This window comes from Cucumis melo, chromosome 5 (genome assembly GCF_025177605.1).
Source record: "Cucumis melo cultivar AY chromosome 5, USDA_Cmelo_AY_1.0, whole genome shotgun sequence".
Lineage (NCBI taxonomy): Eukaryota > Viridiplantae > Streptophyta > Magnoliopsida > Cucurbitales > Cucurbitaceae > Cucumis > Cucumis melo.
The window spans coordinates 29,379,467-29,398,672 of record NC_066861.1 but is presented as its reverse complement, the minus strand read 5'-3'; the positions used below and the strand labels follow the sequence as shown (position 1 = coordinate 29,398,672).

At 32.3% G+C, this 19,206-nt stretch overlaps 2 protein-coding genes across 6 annotated transcripts; both read left to right on the top strand.

Moving 5' to 3' along the window:
• The first annotated feature begins 202 nt into the window (after positions 1 to 202).
• LOC103497637 (3-hydroxyisobutyryl-CoA hydrolase-like protein 3, mitochondrial) lies at positions 203 to 6,424 on the top strand. 4 transcript variants are annotated; one of them, XM_051084856.1, is made up of 11 exons: positions 234 to 548; positions 1,566 to 1,667; positions 2,392 to 2,436; positions 2,689 to 2,741; positions 3,504 to 3,638; positions 3,756 to 3,852; positions 4,530 to 4,659; positions 4,950 to 5,128; positions 5,588 to 5,715; positions 5,816 to 5,917; positions 6,192 to 6,424. In XM_051084856.1, exons 1-11 carry the CDS (start codon positions 311 to 313, stop codon positions 6,288 to 6,290), a joined length of 1,308 nt encoding a protein of 435 aa, XP_050940813.1. In that variant the 5' UTR covers positions 234 to 310; the 3' UTR covers positions 6,291 to 6,424. The 4 variants fall into 4 exon arrangements, with proteins under 4 accessions (XP_008458114.1, XP_008458107.1, XP_050940813.1 ...); XM_008459892.3 differs by lacking the exon at positions 2,392 to 2,436 and having other exon boundaries at positions 203 to 548; XM_008459885.3 differs by lacking the exon at positions 2,689 to 2,741 and having other exon boundaries at positions 212 to 548; positions 2,392 to 2,456.
• A 1,286-nt stretch (positions 6,425 to 7,710) lies between these two features.
• Positions 7,711 to 14,670, top strand: LOC103497625 (uncharacterized). Of its 2 annotated transcripts, none has more exons than XM_008459869.3 (15): positions 7,711 to 7,958; positions 8,141 to 8,218; positions 8,485 to 8,534; positions 8,634 to 8,687; positions 9,319 to 9,371; positions 9,614 to 9,686; positions 9,865 to 9,926; positions 10,577 to 10,645; positions 11,201 to 11,306; positions 11,449 to 11,519; positions 11,925 to 12,025; positions 12,274 to 12,369; positions 12,981 to 13,048; positions 13,201 to 13,246; positions 14,368 to 14,670. In XM_008459869.3, the coding sequence occupies exons 1-15, from the start codon at positions 7,872 to 7,874 to the stop codon at positions 14,446 to 14,448; spliced, it is 1,095 nt and encodes a 364-aa protein (XP_008458091.1). In that variant the 5' UTR covers positions 7,711 to 7,871; the 3' UTR covers positions 14,449 to 14,670. The 2 variants fall into 2 exon arrangements, with proteins under 2 accessions (XP_008458091.1, XP_008458099.1); XM_008459877.3 differs by having other exon boundaries at positions 7,712 to 7,940.
• Positions 14,671 to 19,206: the final 4,536 nt, after the last annotated feature.

Here is a 19,206-nt window from a genome sequence, read left to right as displayed (position 1 = left end):
TTAAAGAAAAAAACAAGCAAGTTAAAGGTAATTAAATTACATAAAGTCAATTAATTAAGGGATTAATTGAAAACGTAATTCCATTACTTTTACACATCTACAAATATAAAATTTCTCAAGCAAAAAAAAAAAAAAAAAAGGAAAAATCCACGTTACTTTGATTGAATTTGTTCTACCCCAATAAAATTCATTTATCAACAAAAACGTCGCCGTTTCAATGATCATCGACAACGTCTGCTTTTCCGTTCCCCACTATACTGCTCTCTTCCACCCACCCGCCCGCCGAAGGATAAAAGAAGAACACAAAAACATGCAAAAATTGCTTGGATTTACGGCTTCACAATTCTTATTCAAATCCTCTACGCTTCCTCTCTCTCAAACCCTTCCCTCACTCACTCTCTTCCACATCCATTCTAATTCCCTTTCACGGCGAACCTTGGCAGCCATGGCCGGCACTGATGATCAGTTTGTCAAAGGCAGCGTTCATCCTAATGGCGTCGCTGTTATTACTCTCGATCGCCCCAAAGCTCTCAATGCCATGAACTTAGGTTCATTTCTTTCGTAATTTTATTCTATTGCTTTGCATCTTAAGTGATTGTGAAATTTGTTTTAAATTATGGAATGTTAACAGTGGACTTTTAGTTTACTTTTGTGTTGAATTTGGGATTTGAGCTCCTTAATGTCGATTTCTTTTAATAATTTATGCTGATTGATTCAAGTGAAAGTTGAGCTCCCTATACTTTGAGAGCTATGTAGCTTCTTAAGTTTGGGAACGCCAGAGTTTTTTTTTTCTCTCTCTCTCTCTCTCTCTCTCTCTCTCTCTCTCTCTCATAGCAAATGGTTGATTCAATAGTATAATAGTTTATGGCTCTCATCCTTGACGAGCCTGTGCCTGTGCAGCTCTTCGCGATGTATTTTGTGAGAACCATTTCTTTGCTCTTGCTCATCAGAACGATGGGTTTTTTGAGTGAATTCTTCTACATTGATCTTGTTTTCTATTTATGTAGTTGTAATACAATGTAATTCAAAAGAATAAACAATTTACCTGTGTTTTGCTGAAGAACATACAATTATTGGCAATGATTTCAGATTGTTGAGCCATCACAGCTAAGAAAAATCTATTGTCATTTTGTTATAAAAAATTTGGACAGCCTGTTGAGTTAAAGGACATGTTTCAGGCTTAAAACGTTAAAAGCAATGATACTGTTTTAACTTTTTAAGTTTCTGTCTTGACACCCACCCGCCCAAAAAGGAAAAGAAACAGAATGTTGTTTTAAAAAGTTTCTAGGAAATATGACAATTTGCCCGGGCTTTTCAGGAGATCTTAAAGTAACTTTAAGCGATGGATTGTAGTTACTATAGTGGTTAGCAGTCGACTATCAGGACACCCGCATGGTTTAATAATGGTTCCATGTTGGTTAAATATTTGCATACGTATCATGGAATTTTTGTATGTTCTTCTATTCTAATATATAATAGGTGGTTCTTTGGCTGGACTTTGATCTCTATGTTGGTTTGGTATGATTATGATTTGCTTTCTGTATTAAAGTTCATCGACAATGCAGATATGGATATACAATATAAAAAGTATCTTGACGAATGGGAGGAAGATCCAAGGGTCAAATGTGTCCTTGTCGAGGGCAGCTCACCTCGTGCTTTCTGTGCAGGTAAGAGGGTGTAAAAAGGTCATCTAAATTCATGAGGCATCTTTTCCGTTTTTTTTTTTCTGCATCTATTATTACTCAGATCAGCCAGCCAATGTGTAGAAATGGCTACAAACAAGCCCAACTTTTTTTTCCCAGACTAGAGTTGGGGCAAAATCTTTGAGGCAGTATGAGGCATACTCCTTGAACTAAATAAAAAACATTGATTAAAAACAAGAGTATGATGAGGTATTGTTAACACGATGATTATGTAAGTACAAGAATTAATAATAGTAACTTTTATCATATGTTGACTTCTTAGATAAAAATTTTAAAACATTGTTTACATTTTTACATTAACTTTTTCCTAGGGCCTTTGACATTACATCTAGATATAGTAATGGGTACATAGCCTCCATTCACGGTGCCCTAGCATGGTATGCATGGACCTTCTTATTTTTTAAGAATGGTGCAGCAAATTAATACGATTATTCTTCCAACCTTTTAATGAGATGGAAAGACCCAAAGAGGTGCAAGCCTTAGTTATTTGTCACATAGCTTTAGTGCGTTTCATGGAGGTCCAAGCCTCTTATGAGTCAATGACCTAGAGCCTTGCCCCAAGGCAAAGCCTTCTAAAACATTTATGTTGGGTTAATTTCAAATGGATATTCTACGTCTTTATGCGTTTCTTTTTACATTTTGGGGTGCTTAGTGAGGTTTTGAGGGTGACCATTTATCACTAATGCAGGAATGGATATTAAAGGGGTTGTTGCTGAAATTCAAAAGGACAAAAACACTTCTCTTGTGCAGAAGGTTTACTATTATTACTTACATTATTCCTTCCATGATTCTTTGTTCTGTAAGGATTTTGTTGCTTCTTTGATGTGCAGTGATGTATTGTTCATCTTTAAAATTACTGAATTCTGCAATGGCATTTGGTTTTCTTTCTGGTTCTGGTTTCTTTGTTGCTTTTTCACGTCACACTGTGAAATCAGTTGTTGAAATATTGGTTCTTAATGACTCAAAAGTCTTAGTCTATTCACAGGTGGTGATGTGAAGCAGATCATGACCAAAAACCGTTTACCAGATGTGATTGAGGTCTTCTTTGTGCTTCATCTCTCCGCTTTCTCAAGAACCAAAAAGAGGGGAAAATGTTTTAAGAATATGTCATTATGCTTTCTAAAAAACAAGCCCGACCATATGATTCTTATTGGCACATTGTTTTCACTTATCTTTCCCCTTTTGGATAACCGCATGTTGGATTAAAAAAAAATCATGCCTCCAAAGTCTTCTTTCTAAAATTAGACTTTCTTTAATCTCTAGTAAGGCCAAAAATCTCGTATTAGTTGAATATGAAGCTGTTTGTTTTCACTGGTTGCTTTCTTCTTACGTTTGTTCAGTTTGTGTTTTATGTTTCCCTTCTGCACCTGCTAATTGCCAATGGCAAATGTCTTGGGATTAAGAGTGCTTTACTCTGGGATTAGCTGAGAAGCAAATAAGTTACTTAAGCACCCACATTATCCAAAAAGAAGAAAGGAAAAAAAGTAAAAGTAAAAGCAAAAGATTGCTTTCTCCTATCTCTCTGCCATTTTTTGTTTTGTTTTGCATGTTAATTCTTTTTCTGAAATTAGGATAGGATTAAGGAGAGGGAGGTTGATCAAGAATCTATGGTAGAATATTGGTCCTCCAAAAGAACCTTGTTGCCTGTTTTATGTCTTCCAATTTGTATAGTTTGATGTCTTTTTATGTCAGAAAGTTCCTTTGAATGAAAATGATGACTACATATCTGCTATTTGAAGAAAATATAAATTTGTCACGCACTATTTTGTATTTGAAATTATTGCGATGTTTGTCTGTCAGGTATTTACAGCAGAGTATTCTTTAATATGCAAAATTTCTAATTACAAGAAGCCTTACTTGTCCTTCATGGATGGAATAACCATGGGATTTGGGATTGGCTTATCAGGTCACGGTCGTTACAGGATCATAACTGAGGTACATAAAGCTTCCCTATTGTGCTGAACATATCTTTTGGTATTATATTGGTCCAAGATTGACTTTGTTGTTGCTAACTGTACATGTTCTTCTATATATATATATTTTTTAATTCAGAGGACTCTCCTTGCCATGCCAGAAAATGGAATTGGTTTGTTCCCAGATGTTGGGTTTTCATACATAGCAGCACAAGGTCCAGGAGAAGGATCGGTTGGTACGTCATCTTTCTCTTATGCTATTTGACCAATCCCTATAATCATATCTTACCGTAATTAAATGCTATTTTCCCCCATTGAACTTTCAAATATTTTGTCAACAAACCTTGCACTAGAGAGAAAATAATCTCGAAATTTCAAAAATAAACTTTGCCTTGTTAAACCATTTTAATTTTGCCATTATTATTTTTCTTATTAGTGATTTAGTATTTATGAATTATTTAATTGAAACTTGAAGTAGGCGTGATTTTTGTTTCTTTCCTCATGAGTAGATGTAGTTGGTCAATGTTGAATTTTGAAACCAGTTTAGATTTGTAAAAATGATCAACACAAAATCAACAAAGACTAATATGATCTTTTTTATGCCAATTTTGGAGGCTAATATATAACTGCTGTAAGTTTAAGGGAAGGAAGTATAATATAAAAGTTCAAGGACTACAACAAGATTTAAGCCAAATTACTTTTACCACCTAATATATGAACAGAGGTAGCTTCCTAATTTAGAACCTATTGTGGAAAGTGTGGGGATTCTCTTGTTATCAGAGTTCTATGGTTTTTACATGTATAGGGAAATTTCATTTATTCATCTTTACCGTGTGTGTGTGTTTTCTAATATATATACATACATACACATACATAGATACATATATTTATAATCATTGCTCATCACTTGTAGGTGCATACCTTGGACTGACTGGTAAAAGAATTTCGTCGCCATCTGATGCACTATATGTCGGTCTGGGAACACATTATGTTCCATCTGGGAACTTAGGCTCACTGAAAGAAGGGCTCTTGACTGCTACCTTGTAAATCTCTGTGCATCTTTCTATGGACTTTTTCTCATTAATACAACTATACTCAAGGCCCATTTAGATTGACTTTCTAAGTGTCTTTTTTTACACTTATAAACACTTTCACTTAGAAAGTAAGTCAATCCAAACATGCCATCATTTAGCTTTTTAATGGTTAAACCCCACAAATTGTTTTTCTTCTTAAATTCTGGTGTTTATTCTGTTATTCATCATTTTTTAAGTTGGGAAAATGTGGTATTCTGAAGCTACAATCTGTAACAGTTGATGATTTATTTCTTTTGCAGCTCCGAGGATCCGCATCAGGATATAAATACGCTCCTGACAAAATACAGTAGTGACCCTGAGTCTCCACCATCATTGAAGTTACTCTTACCTCAAATAACTTCATCCTTCGGGACCAACAAGTCTGTTAAGGAGACAGTTGAAGAACTAAAAAAACACCAACTTGATTCATGTTCTTCAGGTATCTTTAATTATATGATGTCTTGGTGAAATTTACTGAAACCTTAGCATTCTTCGAGAAACTGGAAGCTTGGCCTTTGTACTAAATTAGGCAGCATCGTGATTCTCTTCATAGCCGGAAAATTCCATTAGTAGCAAAATTTTACTTTCTAACTTTTCCAATATATGATTCTTTGTTTCTAAAGTTGAAGACTAGTAAGGGACAGACCTTAAAGTTTATGGATGGGGCGCTGACCACTCATTTAATTATTATAGTTGGTAGGTTATAACTTATAATACTCCGTGTTTGGGGTGTTCAGACACCTACTCCACCCAATTGAAGTTGGGGGCCTAAAGGTTCCCTAAATTTTTGTAGATGTATTTTTTAATCAAAGATAAATTATGAGGAGATTCCAGTTCTTAGTTTTTTGCTTGGCCATTGCTCAGTTGCTTACTGATGGGTTATGTTTTCCATATGCAGTGGTGGAGTGGGCTAAAGAGTCTCTTCAAGGAATAGGAAAGGGTGCTCCCTTTTCACTTGCATTGACACGGAAGTATTTCTCCAAAGTTGCAGCTGCACGTGGCAAGAGTAACGACGAATTATCCACTGTAAGTTTGGCCCTTTTTCTCTTTCCTTCCCTCATGCCTCAAGATCTTGACCGAGTTTACACATTGTAACGTGGTTCCTCTTTACATGGGTGGTGTGCAGCTGAATGGTGTTATGAGAACTGAATATCGTATTGCCTTGAGATCTTCCCTGCGCAATGATTTTGCTGAAGGAGTTCGAGCAGTTTTGGTGGACAAGGATCAGGTTAGGTTCTCTTCAACCTCCCTCGTAACTCGACTTTTCTTTTTCCTTGTGGATGAGTGTGGAAGTTTGTGCTAAAACTGGACAGGTTGGATCTCGATATCGTAGTGCAATCTTGTGATTTGAACTCAATTTAGTTAGGAATTCAAATTGGTTTGAAAAGGATGAAAACTAGTAAAGAAGTTAAAAGATATGGATTGAACATTAGCGGTTAATCCTGTGTTCTTAGAGCTTAATTTATAATAATTACAATCTGTTTGATCTTTTGAACTGGCAGAATCCAAAATGGAACCCTTCAACCTTGGAGGATGTTGATGACAAAGAAGTTGATTCACTCTTTGAACCTCTAAGTCCAGTGGCTGAATTGGAAGTATAAACCTTTGGATAATCCATGTGCTTAGTTTATTACTATCCATGAAAATAATTCATAATTATTTGAACTTCCTTTGAGTACAAAATATTATGGGCCCTTTTTACCTTCTTTTATTGAATAAATTTTAGTTGGAATTATGTTCTTGAAGCTATTGATAATATATAATCCAAAAGCATAAAACAGGCCCATATCAAACATGGATTATTGTGAAATGTTTATAAATTTTTCTTCCTTTTATTGCATTTTGTTTAAAAGATAGTGATTTTATTGTAATTAAAAAAATGAAATAATGATATATAATATATTACCCTTTATACTCTTTGCCTTGGTAGGTAAATATTACCTTGCAAATTTTATTTGTTATTTAATTGTTGATTTTCTTAACTGTTGTTTTTTTAAATTATTGAGTCGTGAAATTATATTTTTTAGAAAAATGTCAAAAATAATAAATTTGGCAAAATGTTTACAAAATAACAAACTTTTAGACTCTATCTACAAACCGATACGTTTCTATCAATGATATTGATAGATAGAAGTTTGTTAGTGTCTATAACCGATAGAATCCAAAATTTTACTACATTTTGTAAGTATGAGTCATGTGATGATAATTTACTTTGGTTTTATTTTTTCCAGTTAAATCGAGTTCTTTTCATGGTCTAATATGGTGCATTATCTGTCAAAGTGATCTTACCTAAGCAGTAATTAGCTGGGATTTCGAATCTTCGCTTTAATTATTATCTATAATATATAATTTATTTATTCAACTATGTTTACATTTTTTTTTTCCTAATAATGGAAAGACTCAGTGCGGATTTCACCAATTTATTTTAGAAGACTACATGGTTACTTTCAACTTTTGCCATTTAATCCACTAAGAAGAAATTTAATAGCATTGACTAAAAAAAAAGGTATTGTAGGTAAGAAAAGCAAAAGTTGTGATAAATTAAAAGGTAACTTTACACTTACGGAAGCAATCCCATATAGATTCGAAACAACTTCCTAACCTGAAGAAGTTCATACAAAATTAAATATTCTGAAATTAGATTTGCAGTTACATATAATACATTTTAAATAAGATAAAAGAACATAAGAATTTATAAGATTATTGATAAATACTATACAATAAATCCTATAAAATGTGCTTTTATAATTTGCTTAGATTATAATGTAATGTGATGTAATTAATATAAGATTCATTCTATTCTTACCATTTTAATCAATCTGTTCTTTTCACATTTTACGATTTCATTCTCGATTAATCAAACTTTCCTAATTTTCGTAATTTTGATAAAATTACAGTTCTCAAAACAAACCCTAATCAGTCGATATTCAATTAAAAGTTGAAATTAAATGTTTTACGATTTTTGGTATTATTTTTATTCCGTGTAATCTTTCCTATGTTATTTTAAAATTTTAAAATTGGAATGATCACACGAACGAACTAATGGAGTTCCCTCCTCATTGGTTCCATTCCATTTCCATATAAAAGGCGACGACCTGCCAAATTTGATTTCGTACTGCCTCTTCTTTCTTCTCTATCGTTCTCCAATTCACCAATCTTCCCGCCGGATTCTCTCAACAATAATGGCTTCCTCGTTTCATTCCCATTCTCCGGCCATTAGAACCGTCACCATATCGTTCTCAGAGCTCCAAGTAAGTGAATCTCAAGTGGTAATCGACGAAACTAAACTGAATCCCTGAATTCCATTTTCTTGAATCATTTTGCTGGCATAATGTGGTCAGAGAGTGCTTGCTGTTTGAGTTGTTTGTTTGTAATGATGATCTTGCATGACAAATACAAATTAGTTATGTTTCAAATGTTTTTGTGTTTTGGTGGAATTTGATGCACTCAGGATCGGAATGTTGATTTGTCGATGAAGATTGAAGAAGGATTTGGACCTAAGGGGCTGGGAATTCTATCAGTTACTGATGTATGTTATACTTACGCAGTTATCTTTTGTTTATTTCTGTATCTTTTACCGTCGTTGACCTTCTTCTTCTTCAATTTGATACTGCTGGCGTAGAGTATCCAGATAACTGTATTTCAACTTTCTTTGACCGATCATTTTACTCATCTTTGTTTAACCCTTTATTCTTCCATGTTATGTGTTTTTAAGAAGTAACTGATACACGGTTTCTTGTTCTTATCACTTTGAATGCTTCCGTAATTTCATTTCGGATGGCCTTGCAATCTCAGGTCCCTGGATTTCCTTCGTTGCGGAAGGATCTTCTACGTCTTTCATCGAGGTATAAGTTGGTAAACGGACCTGCTAGCTATCTCTGATCGATTAAGAAAATTTTGGCTAATACTTTTTGCTATTTCTGGTGAAATTTCTGCTTTCTAAGATTGGCGAAGCTACCAGAAGATGTGAAGAAGGAGCTTGAAGATCCTCATACTAGGTAGTTTTTATGATGCTTTTGAAGCCACTTATCTCTAAAATATTTAGTTTTTTGTTGCTTATCAATCACTTTGATGTAATTTGGAAGTTTAATCCACTCGATGGCACTGGACTTGTGAAATGCCAGTTTGAGCGAATTTAGTGAATCCTTTATTAAATATATCAAATTTTTCGTAACCTCTCATATTTTAGAAGGGACTGAATTATTTTACTTTTATTGTTTAGGAATCCAAAATATTTGTCTTTTATCTTCAAAACTTAAGGCACCAGTTTTGGGCCATTTTTCTGTAAAACTTATGCAGGTGGTATTTATATACAATTTTTTTTTCTCGAGGTTCTATTTTGTTCTCGTTTCTATTGAATGCAAACTAAAATTAAATTTGTTGAACCCAAGGTTGGGTTATAGTGGCTTTCTCAAACTCCACGAGTCATTATAACTGATAAGATCAAGTCATCAAGGCTCCACGAATTTTTTGAATTTCAAATGATGTAAGCTCAAGTGGCATTCCTAAATTTTAACCTGATGAACATTGATATGTAAAAGATATGGTGTCTGAGAGTTTTGAGGATTTGTTGTCACTCAGTTTATCTTAATTTGCAGTAACCTTCTGTTTCTCTTCATGTTTGTCCAGGTATAATTTTGGATGGAGTCATGGGAAAGAGAAACTTGAATCTGGGAAGCCTGGTATATCAGTTTTATTTGTATGTATAAATTGTTTAAACAAGGAATAAACAATAATTATGGTTCTGGAACGCTTATGATATGATTGGTACATTGTTTATGCTGTTTTATCCGCTTGACATCTTATTTATGCAATGAAGATGCTCGTGACCAAAGAAGAAGAACATTGGCGAGATTGTATTTTGTGATTGTTGATAGTTTCTATTCGAAGAAATCTCTCTTTTAACATGTGTTTCAATTTGCAGATTTGTTGAAGGGCTCATTCTATGCCAATCCCATATTGGATACCCCAACAACAGATGCATCTTTAATTCAGAGGTAGAAGTAGTTTTATTAGTTCAGCGCGTTTTTCTACATCTCTTTCTTGCCTTGAGTTAATTTCTGTTCCTTCATTTTAGTTTTAGTTTTATTTTTCTCCTAGGTAAAAATGATTGTCTAGATACAGATATGATTATATAATTACTGTGATACTATCATTCACCATCTACATGTTCAGGTATCCATCATATTGTGGTTCAAATATTTGGCCTTCTAGAGATCTGCCAGAACTTGAATTAGGTATACACTAGACGTTGCTGTGTAATATGGATCCATTTCATTTGTTGCTTGACCTTTCCTCTAAGCTCTTCTCTTGGATTTATAATCTAGAACTTCTGGAGTTTATATAATCTGTACTATTTGAGAATAGATTATCATTTTCTTGGTTTCTGATTTCTTGTACGCTCAGTCGCTGTGAACATAAGTCAGGAGATAAAAGATGACTTTCAGATACTCTCTTTGTTTTATGAAGTGTGATACTTCTTTTTAACTTTTGATTTATCTCATTTTGGTTCCTTTCTGTTGCATCTTTACAAACCTTTGAGTAATGAGTAACGCATTCATTTCATTTTTTTCCCCTTTTTCCTGGACCTGTTTGTTTTACCTACTTGTTTGTAAACGTAAGTTTCAACTGAAAAAGACTTGTTTTGAAGAATATGAAATCCATATCCAGACATCATTGGGAACATACTAAGAAAGCTAATGAATTTTTAATCATTATTTCAATCTATCATCTCTCTCTCTCTTTTCTGCTTTTCCTTTCCTATTTTAATATATGGGTCAAACTTTTGATTGTTTTAAAATTTTGTCAGCCTGATTAGTTGAATATTCTATGATGAGATGTAATGGACTTTTTTTTTTATTGCTGAGGTTTGATAACTGAATTGCAGCCTTTAAAGCTCTGGGAAAGCTGATTCTCGATGTTGGTTTGATGTTGGCATATCATTGCGACCAGTATGGTATAATTTATCATCTTGAAAATTTAGCTTGAATCAAGGAACTGTTCAATTTTCTACCATAAAAGTTGACGACATTATTCTTTTCCTATTTTAACTGATTGGTCTTAAAAATTAAGAGGCTTCTTCATGATTAACCGGATGGATAGTTCAGATGGAAGTTTCATTCCATGTAATCTTATTTTTCTTTTTGAGTGAATTATCAATGCCTTAAGCAATAATTTTATTTCATTCCCTGTAATCTGATGGAAGTTTCCAACTTTCTACCATGATGTTTATAATACCTTTCTTGTAGTAATTTATCAGTGCCTTAAGTAATCAGAAGTTATGGAATTTATCAGCTTATTTACTCTATCAACTTTGTCGGAGTATAAGACCATCTAAGATTTACTTTTAACTAGACCCTACCCATGTGACGTGACTCAAGGTCTTAGGTTCATACCACCTTTCACAAAGTTCATATCCTGTTTCTATTAATGAAATCACTGCAGAAGATTACTATTTGTATTTGGTTATGATATTTGCAGTTACACTAGTGTCTGATGTGTTTTTGGACAGCTGCTAAAATGATGAAACTGAATGAGGATGAAGCCCTTGAAAAGATAATTCTGAACTCCCGGTGTCATAAAGGGCGCTTGCTTTATTATTTTCCAGCACAGCAAAGGTTAAATACCTTCAATGTTATTTTTGTGTTGTGAGTTACTCATTGATAATAATACTGCATCCAAATATTGGTAACATGGTGGTAACCATGGGTTTCGGATGGAGTAAAGTTGCTTAAAAATTTCTTACCTTATGACTTGCAGCACTTGTTCAGAAGATAGCGATAAACTGTCCTCTTGGTGTGGATGGCATACAGATCATGGTTCACTAACAGGTAGAACTGATTATTAGGATCATTAGCATGAGAAGGGACCTATTAGAAATTAGATATTGAGTTGTTAGGGCTTTTACTTATGAATAAAAGAAGTGAGTTGGGAGCTGAAATTTTTTGTGGAATTTTCTTTCGAAAATTTTGGAAAGATTAGCCCTCTCGGAAGGCTAGATTATCTTGTTACCTATAATATTGCAGCATATTTCCATACATTTTGGTGGGGAGTATGTTGTACATTATATGTATGTCATAAAAAAAGAAGGAAAAAAACGTCATGGAAAAGAAAGAAACCCTCAATAAGTTGTAAAACCACACATTGGGAGAGAAGAGAGACGACAATGGTTCGGTCTTCAAGTTTGTGGTTCCATCTTTGAGCATGTCTAATTTCTGCTTCAATTTAATTTGCAGGTCTGACCTGTGCAACGTTTACAAGAGATGGTCTGGAGATACCTTGCCCTGACAGTGCTGCTGGCCTCTATATCAGGACAAGGGCTGGCGAAATTGTTAAAGTAGAATATTGTCCTCTATCATTGATGGCATGTCATTACTAATATGAATAGAAATTTTGACTCACGTATTTATCAATCAGGCAACGTTAATGCTTATTTTCCTTTGACCTAACGATCAACTCATGTTGCCTATAGATTGAGGTGCATTGAAGTGGCTTAACAAAGGCACTTAAAAATGAAAATAATTAACACAAAACTAGAAGTTGCATATTTAATAATTTTAATATGTTTCTCATTATTATATGTAGGTTTATTATGGAGAAAATGAAATAGCATATCAAATTGGTGAAACCACAGAGATTCTATCCAGAGGATATCTATGTGCAACACCACATTGTGTTCGGGTACTTTCTTCCTGATCATTTATTGTTTAGAAGTATGGGTGGCCTTTTACTTCATAAGATACTTGTTTATTTGTTTATTATTATTAGGGAAATTATATATTGATTATTCTTTCTTCAACTTTTGAAAGGGAGAAAAGGTTCTTGTATTTAGTCGTTTTGGTTCTTTCTTTTCTGTAAACAATGTTCCGTGTGGGGCGTATATTCTTTCAGTTTTTTCTTTAATTCTTAATGGTTATGTTTTTATGTAGTTCGATTTTTAAAAAATAAAACCTATAAACACTTCTTCCATTTTTAAGTTTCTCTGTTTTATTATATACTTTCTACTTATGTTTTAAAAAACCAAATCAAGTTTTGAAAACTAATTAAAAAAAAATAGTACAAAAATTGAAGAGATGAAGAATCGAACTTCTAACTTTTTGAAGAAGAATATCATACTAATTACTATTTAACTATAATCTGTTTTTGTTGTTAAAATTTTGCTAAGAATACAACTCTTCTACTCACAAAATATGTTAACCATCTTAAGAAACTGACGGCACAAATTCTTCCAGCATCTAAGCTATTTACTAATATGCATAAATTTTGACGATTTATCTTCCAATTTTCGTTAGGCACCTAAAGGGAAGGAAGCTTTTAATCTTGAACGCTCCACATATGCACTGTTCATGCAACCTGATTGGTATGTTATTAATCCGAGTTGAAGATGAAGTTAACCATGTAATTGGAACTTCAAATTTCCAAATTTTCTATTCTACTTGCAAAAGTTATCTAGGGATTGATATCTTGAGCCATAATTATCAAATGCTATTTATTTCTTCTTTGTTTTTTCAGGGATCAGAAACTCAATTTTCCTGAGGAGGTTCATATTCACAAAGAGGTATTTACTTCGGACCTAATCTCGATCAATTATTCAATTGTTTTGCGGTCAAAGACTCAAAAGTGTGTTGAAAGCTACTTGATATGAAATTTTCTAGTACTCTGATTCATGATTCATTATATTTGCTAAAAGATAGATCATAATAAGTGTCTGTGTGACATTGTGGGGCTGGCGGTAGACTTCATTAATGATTCCACATCATTCAAGATAACAAAAGCTATTATAGCACGTTCTCTTTCTGTCTCCCTATAGGTTTGAAAATGATCTTTTGTTTGACTAGAATGGGTGTGAATAGATCCATATGTCTTTGATATTGGCAGTTGTTCATTATCTACCGATGTATGATGTATGTTCGAATTGATGATTTGAAAATTATTTTAACTATAGACAAGAGTGTTTTAAAATTGTTACAAAGTATTTATGGATTTAGTTATGATGAATTTAAAATATATATTCATATATATATATATTAGAAAGGTTTTTTCAGTTTATGATGTTTCAATTTTATGTTTATAGAAATTTGAATTTTCTCTTAACTTTTAATATATTGTTTAATAGATTTAACCCATTTAAAACAACTATATATAAGTTTTAGAGTTTAATTGTTATTATCTAGTGTCTAATTTCTACGACTATTGTAAATTTGATATTTAGTTCGATGGCTCGACTTTTAAAGTAGAAGTTTGAGGGTGTAGTTGTAACTCAAATGATACTTTATGGTATTTTTGTAATTTGTCCATTGTTTTACAAGATTCTTTTTATACGCTTATTTTTCTGTATTGTATGTACTTCACATTTTCTTTGACTAACCTCCATATACTCGTACTACTCTAATTGCTTGCTTGTTTCACCATTTTCTATTTTGGCAATTTCTTGAATGGCGCAAAAATTAGAAGTAATTTTCTTTTGACACAAAACATCCGTTCAATTGGAGAATTACCGAGAATGTAAAAGTTGGCAAAATATTTATTCTTGTTTTCTTATTATTATTCTTATTTAGTAACCTTAAAACTCATTAAACAATAAATGTATTTTAATTTTAGTGGTCTATTCTAACAAGAATTAGTTCAACTCGTGTGCTTTTAACTTTTTATTTCATTTTCTTTGTCCCTTTCTCACAGATAATCCCCACAAATTGTGCCCTAACATTCGGAGAGTACTCCGAAAAACTGCTGGACAAATACTACCACCTGAAATCATAGTGAGCTTCAGAAATCAAGAGCTTGTGATTTTCTCTTTCAACTACTATTTTGTGAAACTAAAGGTACCCCACCTATTTAATTTCCCTTTAATTTTCAAAACTCATATACGGAAAAAGAAAGTTTATATTACAGCACGTTTTTTCTTCATTATTTAAAAGTTTGTTTTGTTTATTTTTTTTTTTAAAAAAATAATGACTATAAAGGAAACTCCCTTAATTTCAAGATTTGTATGCTGATAATTGACGAAAACATAAAGAATATAAATCTCTTTGTTGAGAAGAAAAATGCAAATTATATTATTCTCCAACCTAATCCATTAGCCGCCAAGCTTATAACGGACAAACCCTTTTATTTCGCATTTAGAATTTGAAGACTTTTGGTTTCTTCCAGAATCCTCAACTACAGTTGTTTTTTTTTTTTTAATTAAAATTTTTAATTATTATTTTTATATTACTTTGGTTGTGTATTGCAAAGTTTTAAATACTCCATTTTAATTTCTACACTTCCACTAAAACTTAAATTTAGTAATTTTCGTTTCTACTACTAGTTTACATGTTGGGTTTTTTATTAAAAAAATTATTATCTAATATAAGTTTATCTTAATTTTAGAAACATGCTGATATTATATCTTCTCGAATCAAAATTATTGATATCATTTGATCGATTTCAATTAAAAAGATATTTGTACAGTAAATTTTTTAATATTTTAATCTAGAATTACTCATAAAGACCTCCTGCCCCCAAAAGTATCCATCTTTCTAAAAATAAAAAACAAAATTTCCTTGTTATAGTTGTTGAAATCTTGAAATGTCTGAGAATAATTAAACTAGATAGCATCACATTGGAGAAATCATCTTTGATTTCTTGAAACTCCCATCTTATCATTATATTACAATTATTTAAAGTGATAATTCTTCCTTCGGTGGGCCCAAGAAAAGTTGGGATTTTTTTTTTCTGAGTTCAAGATTTTTTTGATGTTGAAACTTGATGGTAGATTAGAAATGTTGGTGAATAATTTTGACTAGTTTGTCATATCATCCAACCTCCTGCCTTTGCAGCTTTAAGATGGGAGATAATTTCCACCATCCATTGGAATAACCATCTAGGTTCTTTTAATCTAGTTCACAAATGGAATTCCAACTTGTCCAATTTGCTTCAAGTTCGATTTTCTTAGAGCAGATATATTGATTCCTTTTAAAAAAACATGTTGAATAAATAAAAAAAAAATGTATTAATTACATAATAAAAAATTCTAGAAATTTATTAGACACCAAACAAAATTTATCAGATACTTTGATAAACTTAACAAGAATAAAATTGAAAATTTGAAATTTTCTTAAATTCAAATTTACTTAAAATAAAGTTGATTTATTTCTTAAGACTTTAGTTCAATTTCTAAAACATCAATAAGTAATGATCACTTAACTTTTGTTCTACCGTTTGTAACCATATAAATATTCATATGATTTAATAAATAAAAAAAATAATTCACACCTAGAGGTCGATTAAAACATCACGAACTGTGACTAAACAAAGGGCGCACGTGTAAAGGGAATTGTGTTTTTGACCACTCTCTTTTGTTTTAGTGACCCCATGCTGATTCGACCCGATAACGAGGGGATAAGGGTCGTTTTTATTTACCGACGACATACCCTTCCTTTTCTTTTCCTTTTTCTATTTTATTATTATTATTATTATTATTATTATTATTATTATTATTATTATTATATGGTAGAAAAGGCGGCACTCGGAAGCCGACAGTGGAGGAAAGTCCACGTGGGATTGATTAATAAGGTCAAATGCCACGTCGGATGATAGTGAAAACCTTCTAAGATGGGCCCTACCTTTTGTCCATGCATGCTACCTTCCTACATCCTTCCTCTGCCTCTCTCTCTCTCTCTCTCTTCTTTTTTACCACACTTTTTCCTACTCGTTTTCTCCAAAATAACCCTCCTCTTTTTATTCAATTCCCTCCACGTTTTTTATTATTAAAAATAGAATAAAATTAGATTTATATTCTTCCAAATTTTTAATTCATTTCGTCCAGGAATTTTTATTGAAAAAAATATGGCAGTAGGGTTGGGTAGGACGGGGTTTTAGATGTTCTTCCCATTCTTTATGACCCCTATATGAATTTATCTTCTTGTTTGTCTCATTACACATTTTTAAAGAATTAGAATTTTGATAACTTTTTTTAGGGACATTGGGGGGAGAACTATTTAATAGTATAAAAAAATATATTTGGAGTCTCCCGCTCATATTTTAAAATACTCGATTTATTATAATTTTATTATTTTAATTAAAATAATTTACTTGTGAAACTAAAATAATTTACACACCAATTATAATTCAAACTTAAATTATCTACACCTCACCCATATACTATTATAATGTAACTATAATAATTTAGGATGATAAAAATTCATTTCTTGCTCTAAACGATTTTTTAATGTTTTATTCACGAACTAGCTTTGAAGTTTAGTATGTAATAGATCTCTAATGTCATGTTAAATTTGAAAGCTTAAAAGAGAAAAGACTATAATAAAAAAAAAACTGGTAAAAGGCTTTTGGTATTATATTTTTACGAAGGTAATAATTTAGTCATTCAACTTTTACCATCAATAATTTTCTTTACTTTTCATGAAAGTAATAAAAGTTTGTCTATCAATCATCATTATTTTTCACGAAAGTAATAACTTAGTGACTAAATTGTTAGAATTTTCAATAAAATTTTTATCAATGTCCATTAGTGGTGGATTTAAAATTTTCCAATATTTTGAAAATATTTTTTTATTTTTCTATTTTTAGTTTTTAAAAGAATGTTAAGTTCATGAGTAATTTTGTAATTTAGCACAACAAAATAAAATTAAAAAAAGAAAGAAAGAAATTCCTTTTTATAAAAAGAAATCCAAATGGAAGGGTAATAATGTCAATTGGTGAACAATTTTTTTATCCACAAGCTGACATCACAATCTGAGGACTATTTTAAGTAAAATAAAAAAAGGCATTAAATTAAATACGAGTGGCGACAGCGTAAACTTCAGGTCCATATCCCTTCTCTATAAATACACCATTTCTTCAGCCTCCATATCCTCAAACTCCGTTCAACTTATCATTTCCCCTCTTTTCTCTCCTTCTCAAATTCCTCCGTCCACCGGTCTCCACCGTAATGTCCCTCGCATACGCCGTCGCACACTCTTCGCAGTCGACGCAACTCTGCCTCAGAAACCGCCGGAAAACCAGTTTTCGAAAGCGATGCTTCCGGATGATCAAGCAACAGAAAACCAGATTCTATATCCTCGGCCGTTGCATCTCCATGCTTCTTTGTTGGCACGATCATGATATTCCTGATTAAATCGCCTAAATCCACCATCGATTGTTGTTTTCTTCCCTCTGAATACGACAATATCAATGTTCTTTTAGTCCGCGAGAGCCTCCGATCGGAAATTGAACTCCGATTCTGAACGAATTGGAGGTGAATCGGAATGTTGATTAGGTATGAAATAGATCGGAGGGGTTAGGTATACGGTTTATTAATTTCTCACCGGCCGTTAAAATACAGCGCCGTGATTCGTTCGCTTGGAGTAGATTTCTCTTGATCGGCAGAGAATAGACAAATTGAAGGCAAGCGAAAACTAGTTTAATTTTCTCTTTGAACTTTTCTTCTTCTTCTTCTTCTTCTAATTTTAGTGTGATATTAGATCGTTGATGAACTTCATTCGACGGATACATGTATATAAACTGATTAGAAATTAAAATCGGACTCTGTTTTTGAGAACGATTTGAATTGAATCTGTATTTATGAATTTTGTTGAGATATCAATCATCAGATTATTAGTTCTTATCTTAGTGGATTCGTTTGCAAATTATGAAGGAAGTCAACCTTTTTTTTTCCCTCTCTGTAGTTCATAATTTAAGTTCTATGGTGTAGGATACAAAGATTAGACCAAAATATTTGTTTAGTTTTGATTCTCTTTTTATTTACTTTTCTTTCTCAACTTTTAATTAGTTGGTAATAAATCTTAAGTAAGAAGATTGGCTGCGTGGATTAAAATTGAAAGATGATTGAGTTTTGAGACCAAAATTTGAGAAAAATAGTTGTTTACTTTTACTAATAAATGCTTTGTTATAATATAGTTTGATTAAGTTTGGTAGTGTTAGTTACCGTAGAGCTAAGTTTATCGTTAATTAATGATATTTTTTATTTTTTATTTAGTTAGAATTGAAACATGAGTTTTTTTTAACACAATTCTTCGGATTAGTGTAAGGGGTGATCATCGATCAGGTGGGGCCGATTTTGTACAAAAAACAGGATCGAAAATTGACCTAGTGGGTTTATACTAAACAAAACTAACAACGATGTTTAGGGGATCAGTTCAAATTAGTTTAGGTTGATTGGGTTGGTTTTTCAAAATGTTTTAATTAAACTCACCATCGACCGTATTTTTAATAAAAACGATCATCGAGTGTCGATTCGATTGATTTCTGTCGTTCAGATCAGTTTTTCAGGTGTCGATGCTCACCTTGGTTTAAATTTTAATACGATGGATATTGATTAGTGGTTTAAATGCTGATCCTTAATTTTTGGGGTATTGATTGAATCCAAATTTGACGACTTTGACGGATTAAGCTAAAAATAATAGCAATCTGCTTACCATTATTTTTAACCTAAATGATGATAGTTGGATTGTTGATCTCCTACTTTTTTTTTTCTTACATATGAAAAGTTTTTAAACCATATTAATTCCGAAGCATTTA

Excerpts from the sequence above, each read along its gene's own strand:
- LOC103497637 (XM_008459885.3), top strand. The coding sequence starts at position 218 with ATGATCATCGACAACGTCTGCTTTTCCGTTCCCCACTATACTGCTCTC. Across the intron at positions 1,668-2,391 it reads ACCTCGTGCTTTCTGTGCAG|GAATGGATATTAAAGGGGTT; the intron begins GTAAGAGGGTGT and ends TCACTAATGCAG. Across the intron at positions 2,457-3,503 it reads ACACTTCTCTTGTGCAGAAG|GTATTTACAGCAGAGTATTC; the intron begins GTTTACTATTAT and ends TTTGTCTGTCAG.
- LOC103497625 (XM_008459869.3), top strand. The coding sequence starts at position 7,872 with ATGGCTTCCTCGTTTCATTCCCATTCTCCGGCCATTAGAACCGTCACC. Across the intron at positions 7,959-8,140 it reads AAGTAAGTGAATCTCAAGTG|GATCGGAATGTTGATTTGTC; the intron begins GTAATCGACGAA and ends TGATGCACTCAG. Across the intron at positions 12,026-12,273 it reads GGGCTGGCGAAATTGTTAAA|GTTTATTATGGAGAAAATGA; the intron begins GTAGAATATTGT and ends TATTATATGTAG.